This window comes from Manis pentadactyla, chromosome 9, assembly GCF_030020395.1.
Source record: "Manis pentadactyla isolate mManPen7 chromosome 9, mManPen7.hap1, whole genome shotgun sequence".
Lineage (NCBI taxonomy): Eukaryota > Metazoa > Chordata > Mammalia > Pholidota > Manidae > Manis > Manis pentadactyla.
The window spans coordinates 52,447,444-52,461,294 of NC_080027.1; the positions used below are offsets into that span (position 1 = coordinate 52,447,444).

The 13,851-nt window shown below is 39.3% G+C and overlaps 1 protein-coding gene across 3 annotated transcripts in view; it reads left to right on the forward strand.

Annotated features, from left to right (window-relative positions):
• PARVA (parvin alpha) overlaps positions 1–13,851 on the forward strand; it is a 155,098-nt gene that overhangs the window by 115,079 nt on the left and 26,168 nt on the right. For all 3 annotated transcript variants that reach the window (XM_036918037.2, XM_036918036.2, XM_057507394.1), the window contains one exon: positions 10,826–10,966. In XM_036918037.2, the coding sequence (XP_036773932.1) occupies positions 10,826–10,966 (141 nt within the window). The remainder of the gene's footprint in view (positions 1–10,825; positions 10,967–13,851) is intronic.

Here is a 13,851-nt window from a genome sequence, read left to right on the forward strand (position 1 = left end):
AGGATACAAAATCAATACACAGAATTCTGTTGTATTCTTATACACTAATGATGAACTAGCAGAAAGAGAAATCAGGAAAACAATTCCATTCACAATTACATCAAAAAGAATAAAATACCTAGGAATAAACCTAACCAAGGAAGTGAAAGACCTATACCCTGAAAACTACAAGAGACTCTTAAGAGAAATTTAAGAGGACACTAACAAGTAGAAATTCATCCCATGCTCTTGGGTAGGAAAAATTAATATTGTCAAAATGGCCACCCTGCCTAAAGCAATCTATAGATTCAATGCAATCCCTATCAAAATACCAACAGCATTCTTCAACGAACTGGAACAAATAGTTCTAAAATTCATATGGAACCACAAAAGACCCCGAATAGCCAAAGCAATACTGAGAAGGAAGAGTAAAGCAGAGGGGATCTTGCTTCCTAACTTCAAGCTCTACTACAAAGCCATAATAATCAAGACAAATGGTTCTGGCACAAGAACAGACACACAGACCAGTGGAACAGAATAGAGAATCCAGATTTTAACCCAAACATATATGGTCAATTAATATATGATAAAGGAGCCATGGGTATACAATGGGGAAATGACAGACTCTTCAACAGCTAGTGTTGGCAAAACTGGACAGCTACATTTAAGAGAATGAAACTGGATTATTGTTTAACCCCATACACAAAAGTGAACTCAAAATGGATCAAAGACCTAAATGTAAGTCATGAAACCATAAAACTCTTAGAAAAAAACATAGGCAAAAATCTCTTGGACATAAACATGAGCAACTTCTTCATGAACATATCTCCCTGGACAAGGGAAACAAAAGCAAAATGAACAAGTGGGACTATGTCAAACTAAAAAGCTTCTGTACAGCAAAGGACACAATCAGTAGAACAAAAAGACATCTTACAGTATGGGAGAATATGTTCATAAATGATATATCTGATAAGGGGTTGCCATCCAAATTATATGAAGAGCTCATGCACCTCAACAAACAAAAAGCAAATAATCCAATTAAAAAATGGGCAGAGGAGCTGAACAGACACTTCTCCAAAGAAGAAATTCAGATGGCCAACAGGCACATGAAAAGATGCTCCACATCGCTAATCATCAGAGAAATGCGAATTAAAACCACAATAAGAGACGTGGAGCCAAGATGGCGGCGTGAGTAGAGCAGCGGAAATCTCCTCCCAAAACCACATATATTTTTGAAAATACAACAAAGACAGCTCTTCCTAAAAGAGAGACCAGAAGATACAGGACAACATCCAGACTACATCCACACCTGCGAGAACCCAGCGCCTCATGAAGGGGGTAAGATACAAGCCCTGGCCTGGGAGGATCTGAGCGCCCCACACCCCAGCTCTGGGCGGGAGGAGAGGAGTCGGAGCGGGGAGGGAGAGGGAGCCCAGGACTGCTAAATAGCCAGCCCTAGCCATGTGCACCAGAGCACAGACACAGTGCATGAGTGGGGTCCTGGATACTAGGGAAACAGGACAGTAAGACCTGTGAGTGGGTCTGTGCAGCCGGCACCCCAGGGACAAAGAAAAGCGAGTGCTTTTTGGAAGTCTTAAAGGGACAGGGACCCCACAGCTGGACGGAAGTGTCCCGGGACACTTAGTCCAGCAGCAGGGAACTCCAGGCACGCTAAACTCCTGGATAGCAGGGCAGCTTAGAGGCCCCTCACGGAGATAAACAGCCTCTCTGCTGTTCCCCCTCCAACACGGCTCCACCATATCGGAGCAGCAGCCCGAGCCAGGCCACACCCACAGCAACGGTGGAGATAAACTCCACAGTGGCCAGGCAAGAATCAGAAGCCCCGTCTGCGTGCAGCTGCCCAGAACAAGCCACTAGAGGTCGCTGTTCTCCTAGGAGAGGAGGGCCACAAACCAACAAGAGGGGACGTTCCTCCAGCCGTCACTCATGCCAGCTCTGCAAACTATATCGCCATGAAAAGGCAAAATTTGAGGCAAAGATTACAGAGACAACACCTGAGAAGGAGACAGACCTAACCAGTCTTCCTGAAAAAGAATTCAAAATAAAAATCATAAACATGCTGATGGAGATGCAGAGAAATATACAAGAGCAAAGGGATGAAGTCTGCAGGGAGATTACAGACATCTGGAGGTAGATTACAGATGTCCGGAAGGAGATTACAGAAGTGATATAAATTCTGGAAGGATTTATAAGCAGAATGGATAAGATGCAAGAGGCCATTGATGGAATAGAAACCAGAGAACAGGAACACATAGAAGCTGACACAGAGAGAGATAAAAGGATCTCCAGGAATGAAACAATATTAAGAGAACTGTGTGACCAATCCAAAAGGAACAATATCCGTATTACAGGGGTACCAGAAGAAGAAGAGAGAGAAAAAGGGATAGAAAGTGTCTTTGAAGAAATAATTGCTGAAAATGTCCCCAACCTGGGGGAGGAAATAATCGAACAGACCACAGAAATACACAGAACTCCCAAAAGAAAGGACCCAAGGAGGACAACACCAGGACACATATTAATTAAAATGGCAAAGATCAAGGACAAGGACAGAGTTTTAAAGGCAGCTAGAGAGAAAAAGGTCACCTATAAAGGAAAACCCATCAGGCTATCATCAGACTTCTCAACAGAAACCTTACAGGCCAGAAGAGAATGGCATGATATATTTAATGCAATGAAACAGAAGGGCCTTGAACCAAGGATACTGTATCCAGCATGATTACCATTTAAATATGAAGGAGGGATTAAACAATTCCCAGACAAGCAAAAGTTGAGGGAATTTGCCTCCCACAAACCACCTCTACAGGGTATTCTAGAGGGACTATTCTAGATGGGAGCACTCCTAAGACTAAACAGATGTCACCAGAGAAAATAAAATCACAGCAAAGAAAGCAGACCAACCAAATACTAACTAAAGGCAAAAAATTAAATCAGCTACCCACTAAAAGCAGTTAAAGGAAAACACGAAAGAGCACAGAATAAAACAACCAACATATAAAGAATGGAGGAGGAGGAATAAGAAGGGAGAGAAGAAAAGAATCTCCAGACAGTGTATATAACAGCTCAATAAGCGAGCTAAGTTAGGCAGAAAGATACTAAAGAAGCTAACCTTGAACCTTTGGTAACCATGAATCCAAAGCCTGCAATGGCAATAAGTACATATCTTTCAATAGTCACCCTAAATGTAAATGGACTGAATGCACCAATCAAAAGACACAGAGTAACAGAATGGATAAAAAAGCAAGACCCATCTATATGCTGCTTACAAGAAACTCACCTCAAACCCAAAGACATGCACAGACTAAAAGTCAAGGGATGGAAAAACATATTTCAGGCAAACAACAGAAAGAAGAAAGCAGGGGTAGCAGTACTAGTATCAGACAAAATAGACTTCAAAACAAATAAAGTAACAAGAGATAAAGATGGACATTACATAATGATAAAGCGCTCAGTCCAACAAGAGGATATAACCATTCTAGATATATATGCACCCAACACAGGAGCACCAGCATATGTGAAACAAATACTAACAGAACTAAAGGGGGAAATAGAATGCAATGCATTCATTTTAGGAGACTTCAACACACCACTCACCCCAAAGGATAGATCCACTGGACAGAAAATAAGTAAGGACACGGAGGCACTGAACAACACACTAGAACAGATGGACCTAATAGACATCTATAGAACTCTACATCCAGAAGCAACAGGATATACATTCTTCTCAAGTGCACATGGAACATTCTCCAGAATAGACCACATACTAGGTCACAAAAAGAGCCTCAGTAAATTCCAAAAGATTGAAATTCTACCAACCAACTTTTCAGACCACAAAGGTATAAAACTAGAAATAAATTGTACAAAGAAAGCAAAAAGGCTCACAAATACATGGAGGCTTAACAGCATGCTCCTAAATAATCAATGGATCAATGAACAAATTAAAATAGAGATCAAGGAATATATGGAAACAAATGACAACAACAACACAAAACCCCAACTGCTGTGGGACGCAGCGAAAGCAGTCTTAAGAGGAAAGTATATAGCGATCCAGGCACACTTAAAGAAGGAAGAACAGTCCCAAATGAATAGTCTAACATCACAATTATCGAAACTGGAAAAAGAAGAACAAATGAGGCCTAAAGTCAGCAGAAGGAGGGACATAATAAAGATCAGAGAATAAATAAATAAAATTGAGAAGAATAAAACAATAGAAAAAAATCAATGAAAGCAAGAGCTGGTTCTTTGAGAAAATAAACAAAATAGATAAGCCTCTAGCCAAACTTATTAAGAGAAAAAGAGAATCAACACACATCAACAGAATCAGAAATGAGAATGGAAAAATCATGACAGACTCCACAGAAATACAAAGATTTATTAAAGACTACTATGAAAACCTATATGCTAACAAGCTGGAAAACCTAGAAGAAATGGACAACTTCCTAGAAAAATACAACCTTCCGAGACTGACCAAGGAAGAAACACAAAAGTTAAACAAACCAATTATGAGCAAAGAAATTGAAATGGTAATCAAAAAACTACCCAAGAACAAAACCCCTGGGCCAGACGGATTTACCTCGCAATTTTATCAGACATACAGGGAAGACATAATACCCATTCTCCTTAAAGTTTTCCAAAAAAATAGAAGAGGAGGGAATACTCCCAAACTCATTCTATGAAGCCAACATCACCAAAACAAGGCAAAGACCCCACCAAAAAAGAAAATTACAGACCAATATCCCTGATGAATGTAGATGCAAAAATACTCAATAAAATATTAACAAACTGAATTCAAAAATATATCAAAAGGATCATACACCATGACCAAGTGGGATTCATCCCAGGGATGCAAGGATGGTACAACATTCGAAAATCCATCAACATCACCACATCAACAAAAAGGACAAAAACCACATGATCATCTCCACAGATGCTGAAAAAGTATTTGACAAAATTCAACATCCATTCATGATAAAAACTCTCAGCAAAATGGGAATAGAGGGCAAGTACCTCAACATAATAAAGGCCATATATGATAAACCCACAGCCAACATCATACTGAACAGCAAGAAGCTAAAAGCTTTTCCTCTGCGATTGGGAACAAGACAGGGATACCCACTCTCCCCACTGTTATTCAACATAGTACTGGAGGTCCTAGCCACAGCAATTAGACAAAACAAAGAAATACAAGGAATCCAGATTGGTAAAGAAGAAGTCAAACTGTCACTATTTGCAGATGACATGATATTATACATCAGAAACCCTAAAGACTTCACTCCAAAACTACTAGAACTGATATCGGAATACAGCAAAGTTGCAGGATACAAAATTAACACACAGAAATCTGTGACTTTCCTATACACTAACAATTGACCAATAGAAAGAGAAATCAGGAAAACAACTCCATTCACAATTGCATCAAAAAGAATAAAATACCTAGGAATAAACCTAACCAAGGAAGTGAAAGACCTATACCCTGAAAACTACAAGTCACTCTTAAGAGAAATTAAAGGGGACACTAACAGATGGAAACTCATCCCATGCTCTCTGCTAGGAAGAATTAATATCGTCAAAATGGCCATCCTGCCCAAAGCAATATACAGATTTGATGCAATCCCTATCAAATTACCAACAGCATTCTTCAATGAACTGGAACAAATAGTTCAAAAATTTATATGGAACCACCAAAGACCCCGAATAGCCAAAGCAATCCTGAGAAGGAAGAATAAAGTAGGGGGGATCTCACTCCCCAACTTCAAGCTCTACTACAAAGCCATAGTAATCAAGACAATTTGGTACTGGCACAAGAACAGAGCCACAGACCAGTGGAACAGATTAGAGTCTCCAGACATTAACCCAAACATATATGGTCAATTAATATTTGATAAAGGAGCCATGGACATACAATGGCGAAATGACAGTCTCTTCAACAGATGGTGCTGGCAAAACTGGGCAGCTACATGTAAGAGAATGAAACTGGATCGCTGTCTAACCCCATATACAAAAGTAAATTTGAAATGGATCAAAGACCTGAATGTAAGTCATGAAACCATGAAACTCTTAGAAAAAACATAGGCAAAAATCTCTTAGACATAAACATGAGTGACCTCTTCTTGAACATATCTCCCCGGGCAAGGAAAACAACAGCAAAAATGAACAAGTGGGACTATATTAAGCTGAAAAGCTTCTGTACAGCAAAAGACACCATCAATAGAACAAAAAGGATCCCTACAGTATGGGAGAATATATTTATAAATGACCAGTCCGATAAAGGCTTGACATCCAAAATATATAAAGAGCTCACCCACCTCAACAAACAAAAAACAAATAATCCAATTAAAAAATGGGCAGAGGAACTGAACGGACAGTTCTCCAAAAAAGAAATTCAGATGGCCAACAGACACATGAAAAGATGCTCCACATCGCTAGTTATCAGAGAAATGCAAATTAAAACCACAATGAGATATCACCTCACACCAGTTAGGATGGCCAGTATCAAAAAGACTAAGAACAACAAATGCTGGAGAGGATACGGGGAAAGGGGAACCCTCCTACACTGCTGGTGGGAATGTAAATTAGTTCAACCATTGTGGAAAGCAGTATGGAGGTTCCTCAAAATGCTCAAAGTAGACTTACCATTTGACCCAGGAATTCCACTCCTAGGAATTTACCCTAAGAATGCAGGAGCCCAGTTTCAAAAAGACATATGCACCCCTATGTTTATCACAGTATTATTTACAATAGCCAAGAGATGGAAGCAGCCTAAGTGTCCATCAGTAGATGAATGGATAAATAAGATGTGGTACATATACACAATGGAATATTTTTCAGCCATAAGAAGAAAATAAATCCTGCCATTTGCAACAACATGGATGGAGCTAGAGGGTATTATGCTCAGTGAAATAAGCCAGGTGGAGAAAGACAAGTATCAAATGATTTCACTCATCTGTGGAGTATAAGAACAAAGCAAAAACTGAAGGAACAAAACAGCAGCAGACTCCCAGAACCCAAGAATGGACTAACAGTTACCAAAGGGAAAGGGGCTGGGGACGATGGGTGGGAAGAGAGGGAGAAGGGGAAAAGGGGGCATTACGATTAGCACACATAAAGTTGGGGGTGGTGGGTGCATGGGGAGGGCAGTATACAGAGAAGACAAGCAGTGATTCTGTAGCATCTTACTATGCTGATGGACAGTGACTGTAATGGGGTATGTGGTGGGGACTTGATAATGAGGGGAGTCTAGTAACCATATGTTGCTCATGTAATTATATGTTAATGATACCAAAATTTAAAAATAAAACATAAAAAAAAATTAAAATAAAATAAAATAAAAAATTAGGCAGAGGACCTAAATAGGCATTTCTCAAAAGAAAATATGTAGTGGGCCAACAGATGCATGAACAGATGTCCAGCATCACTAATCATCAGGGATATATGAATCTAAACCACAATGAGATCACCTCACACCTGTCAGAATGGCTATTATTAAAAAGGCAGGAAATAACAAGTTGGCAAGGAAGTGGGGAAAAAAGGGAACTTTCACACACTGTTGATGGGAGTATAAACTGGTGCAGCATCTATGGAAAACAGTATGGAGTTTCCCCAAAAAACTAGGAATAGAAATATAATATGATCCAGCAATTCCTCTTCCAGATATTTATCCAAAGAAAACAACCGCTAATTCTAAAAGATATATACTCAAAAAACGTATGTACTCCTATGTTTATCACAGCATTATTTATAATAGCCAAGGTATGGAAACAACTTAAGTATCCATCAATAGATGAATGAATAAAGAGGTATCTTATATGTATATATAGACACATACATACATATATACACACACATGATGGAATATTAGCCATAGAAAAGAATGAAATCTTGACATTTACAACAGCATGGATGGACCTAGAGAGTATTATGCTAAGTGAAATAGGTCAGAAAAAGAGAAATACCATATGATTTCACTTATATGTGGAATCTGCACAAAACAAAATAGAAACAACTCATAAATACAGAGAACTGGTAATTACTAGCGGGGAGGCATGAAGGATGGGCAAAATTGGTGATGGGGATTAAAAGATAGAAACTTACAGTTATAAAATAAATGATTCATGGGGATATAAAGTACAGCATAGGGAATATAGTCAATAATACTGTAATAACTGTAGATGGTAATTAGACTTACAGTAATTATTTCATGATGTATGTAAAGGTTAAGTCACTATGTTGTATACCTGAAATTCATATAATATTGTATGTCAACTAGATTTCAACTAGAAAAGAGAGAAAATAGACAACAGTGCAAAAAAAAAATTGACCTAGAAAACAGACTCAGAGACCTAAGCTATTCACTCTAAGAAGTCCTATGTCAGATGGCTACAAATATGAAAGTTCACAATGATGTGATTACAACAGGGCTACCAAAAAAGTAATTCTCATGCTGCCAGTCCCCTCCCCACCTCTCCAGCCCATTCCCAAAATACTGGTCACTAATCTTTCCCAGCAGTCTTTTCCTCTAAGCCAAGATAAGGCTTCAGAAGCTTCCTTAGCCCAGCACTTTAGGCAGCCTTGACCAAACTATTGAGATTGTAACTGCGGTGTGAGAGAAACACAAATGTCATTTCTACCTTAGGAGAGGACCCAAGATAAGAATTCACAGTCTAGAGGATGCAAAGAAATGGGAACCCTCCTACACTGTTGGTGGGAATGAAAATTGGTGCAACCGCTGTGGAAAGCAATATGGAGGTTCCTTAAAAACCTAAAAATGGAAATATCATTTGACCCAGTAATTCCAATCCTAGGAATTTACCTGAAGAAAACAAGGTCCCAGATTCAAAAAGACTTATGCATCCCTATGTTTATTGCCGCACTATTTACAACAGCCAAGATATGGAAGCAACCAAAGTGTCCATCAATAGATGAATGGATGAAGAAGATGTGGTATATATACACAATGGAATATTATTCAGACATAAAAAGAAAAGAAATCCTCCCATTTGCAAAAACATGGATGGACACAAAGGGTATTATGCTCAATGAAATAAGCCAGGTGGAGAAAAAGACAAATACCAAGTGATTTCACTTATTGTGGAGTATAAAAACAAAGCAAAACAAAAGGAACAAAATAGCAGTAGACTCATAGACACCGGTTGGTTGGGGTGGGGGGATGGAGAAGGGGATTAAAGGGCGCAATAATTCACAGTCACAATATAGGTTGGTCACGGGGACAGTAGTAGAGCACAGAGAACACAGTTAATGATTCTGTAACATCTTACTACTTTGATGGACAGTGACCACACTGGAGGGGTGAAGACTGGATAATATAGGTAAATGTTGAACCACTGTGTTGTATGTTGTATATTTGAAACCAACATAAGATTGTGCATCGATAACACTTTAATAAAAAAAAACATAGCCTAAAAATGGAAAAGGCACAGGGTTTCTCCAAGGTTTAACATTCAAGATGAAGACATTTAGATAGAAGCTTATTAAATCCCTGGACTTTAGAAATAAAGAATGATGGCTTCAAGCAACTAAAGAAAAGAGAAAAATAACATTCAGACTATGACAGATAAGAATAGCTTGTGATCATCTATCAAGTTTCAGAAAAGAGTTCTTAAATCCACAGAACCTGCAGAAATTCTCTTGTGGGTAACTTCATCTTCAAAGAATTATACATTTGGCTTGGATAAGCTACAACTACTGAAAAATAAAATAATGTAAACAATAGGGGTACCATTAATGTAAAGTTTAATTTGTATGTTCGCCATTAAAAAATAAGGAGAAAAGACATTTTAAACATGTTTCAGAATGTCCATTGTGTCAATCTGAGTGAGCTGTGGAGAGTGGATTAGGTGAATCCAGTAGCAGACATTTCCCAGTAGAGAATCCAAAGACGTTCTCTTTAATAGATAAAAATATATATTTAGACTAATAAAATGATTAGGCTGTATTTTGCCTTTAAGCGTTAAGGGGTTATGCCATTGCATACATGAGCCATTGACTTTAAAACGCACCATTATGTAAGTAACATGCAAAAAGAGAAAAAACATTTCCATTAAACCACTACCCAAAACTTTCTTATTACTAAGAGTCTTTATTTCCTACTTTTTGAAAGTGCTCTTGTAGGTTTATTGAGACATGGAAATGACTACACTGTGAAAAGCTATGACCAAATGCACACACACAGAATCAGTGATAACTTTCAGTCTTCCACCTGGCTGGCAATTGTAGGGTGCCATCAATTTGAAGACACGATCTGATTTCGGTGTTAAAATGTGAAGGAAAAAAAAAAAACTCTGTGTCTTAGAATCCATGAAACAGGACACACCAAATAAGTTACCTTCCAAGTGGGTTTAAAAGGAAAGAAGTTGCTTAAAATAGATAAATATGATTCAACATGACACATATTCTACTATAGGAACTCCCAAAACCCCTTGAATGAGGACTTGAGCACCGCCCAGGGCAGCAGAGGCAGCCTTGCAGGCAGGACACAGAGATGTCCTTGGAGAAGGCAGAACTGAAGAGGGGAACCCCAGAATGATGCAAAGGACTTCAAATATGACAGGCTGGGTTAAATATCCCACTTCGTGGCCCTGCAATCTTATAACCTGGAGATTCAAGATAAAACCGCAAGGCTTTCACAGTACTGGTACCCCAGTGGCATTATCAGATAAGGAGCGGAGAGCAGTGTCCCCCACAGAGTAGGTGTTCAGTGTATATTTGTTGAGCGAGTCAATGTGTGGGTACACATGCATGTGTGTGAATGAGTGTGTGTGTTGTCTGTGGCCGAAAATAACAGCTGTTTTCTTGTCCCTTGTCACCCCAGAGAAACTTGAGAGCGAGAAGCTGAACGTTGCTGAAGTCACCCAGTCCGAGATCGCTCAGAAGCAAAAGCTGCAGACTGTCCTGGAGAAGATCAACGAAACCCTGAAACTTCCTCCCAGGAGCATCAAGTGGAATGTGGACTGTGAGTTTTACAAAGAAACACGGAACTGCTAACTGACACCTGTGGTCCCCACAGTGGGTTTTCCCAAGAAGCCATCCAGGAAGCTGGCAGGCCCCGGGTGGGTACAAACCCATGTATCTTTGAGCAAGATGTACCCTTCCTTAGAAAAGGAACTTAACCATTCACATCACTGGGAAAAATAACAAAATGCTAAAATCCAGTACGCCATTTTTGTAAAAGGCTCTTTGTAGAAAGCTCATGTGAGATTGGGAGGGAAGGAAACTTTTACTGAGCTATTTCTGAATCTCAGAACAATCTTTTGAGAAAGCTGTTGTCTTTCAGAGGCTTGGGGAGGTAGAGATCCCTCCATTCAGGCAGCTGAGAAGCAGGGGAGCAAAGCCTATGCCCTTCTCTCATCCCCTGTTTTCCAGAAGGAGCCAAGATCTGGCTGTGATTAAACACTGGAATAATTTAAATTAACAGCTAGCATAGCTCAAGGATCTCAGGAAGTATAAACTGTTCATTATTTTGCTGCCTTCAGGGATGGAAGTCTAATAGGAACATAATGAGTCCATATGAGAATCCACATAAAGTCAGCAGATTGGGTGAATCCAGTAGCAACAACGTATTTCCCATAGGGAGTCCAGAGTTGTTTGGTTCTTTGTAATGGATAAAAAGGTGCATTTAGATTAATGAAATTATTTAGATCGTGTTCTTCATCTTTGCTTTAAGTATCAAAGGGTTAAGTACTATTCCTCATTGTATCCAATTTATACAATTGAAAATGAACACCTGCCCCCGCCCACCACAAAAAAAAACCCCAAAACACCTTTCCAACTTAGGAAAGAAAAAGGAATCTTCACCTCTCAACTTAGAGACCCCACAGCTGCCAGTAGCAATCTCTTCAACAGGTTTCTAATGTTCCACACTGGAGGTGAGACACCATGTGCATCCTTCAGCATAATTAGGTCTTTGCTGTCACAGCTGCTAAGCTGCAGCGCATGGTGCCCAGAACAGAGCATCCTGTGCCAGCCAGAGGGAGACCGCTGAGGCAGGAGGAGGGAGGCTGTGACTCTGGGCCCTAGTCCCGGGTCCCAGGAATACTAATCGTGTTTGGGGACGGGGTGGGGGGGAGGGAAGGGGTTGATTGCTAGCTTGGGAAATGTATGTGCATTTCAGAAATCCACAGCAGTCATAAGCATTGAAGTGCTCTAATGAAGACCCCTGCTTAGTTTTGTTTGAAGCTGTTTCTCACTCCTTTGAATTACGACTACTTCCACATGCCCCTCCAAGCAAAACAAAACAAAACGCCTTTTAACTTACCAGGGTACCCAATTTGGGGAAGACTGAGATAGAAGAATGGAATTTTTTAAAGCCACCACAGGACCACTGTCCTCAGTGTCTTTGAATGATGGGCTTGGTTCTTGTTTACTTTTATGTCCCATAGAGAAATGCCTATGAGTAAAATGATCCAGCACATTCCCACTCTCATCTGGCTTTTCATTGTTTGCCCACAGCTGTCCATATTGATGCATATTTTTACTTGCTGAAGTCATATACAGTTTTATTTTGTCTTAATATTATATCATACATATTTTCTATATTCCCATGTGTTCTTCATAGTTACCATTTTTGATAGCTGCTTCTATTTCATGGGGTATTTATTTTCATGGTGCACTTATATTTCATCAGATATTAATAGCTAATATTAGCTTATTGCTAATATCAGATAATGCCAAGCTGAATGTCTTAGATTGTGTCTCCTTTTGCTTCTCTTGAATTATTCCTATGAGATAGATTTCTAGAACAGAGTTGAATTACTAGATCAGAGGGAACAATTATCTTGGGGGCCAGCTCCCTGTCATGCCTCAGGGCTTCAAGAAATGCTGGGCCCATTTACAAGGCAGTGGTTTCTTCCATAAGGAATGTGGCAGGCACAGCTCCTAGGGGGAAATTCCCTCCCTCCTCTCTTACCTTCCCTGTTTCTGAGGACATAGTGTTGTCCTTCTACTTGGGATAAAGGTGACAGGGACCGGGAGTTACCAAGGCCCTTGATCTAGGGCTTTATGGAGTTTTTTTAAAATTCAGTTTTCCTTATTAAAAAATTAGAAAGCAAAGATAAAAGAAATTCAAATATTAACCTCTAACATATTTATGCTTACTGTAGGCATTGTACTAGGCACTTCACATATTTTGATCTTTGTAATCCTCAGTCAGCTGAGGTAACAATTTTGTTATCCCCATTTTACAGATGAGAAAGTCAAAATCAAGAGAGGTTAACAAACAATGAATGTAGTTTAATGAGGGCATGGATATTTGTCTCCTCACTATTCTATCCCCAGAGCCTGCAAGAGTGACTGGCACATAAAAAGCACAGTATTTGCTAAAGGAATGTCATTATCCAAGGTCACATGAGTTGTGAGAGGTGGAGACAAGACAGACCCAAAAAGCATGGCTGCAGAGTATACGCACTAAGCCTACACACATTGCCCCCATCAACATCCCCCAGAGATGGGCGCTGTCAATTTTATGGTGATTCCTTCAAGTCGAATATGTATATATTACAACTGTTGTATATCATAAATATGCATACAGTTTTTACAAAGATGAAATCAGTCTGTATATGTTGTGTAGAAGATGTGTATCTTCACAGATCACTAAATATCTTCTATATGTCACTTTTAATACTATGTAATATGACAGTGTTTAGACACAATTTAACTAATAATGGATTTTAAGATTGTTTTCCATTTTTTTCACTAATATCAGTATAGGCTGATGAGTTCTCTTTGCTCATAGCCATAATTACTTCCTTAGGATAAATACCTAGGAGTGCTATTTTAGGGCCAAAGGGTATGTACATTTTTAAGGTCATAATACATATTGCCAAATTGCCTCCAAAAAAA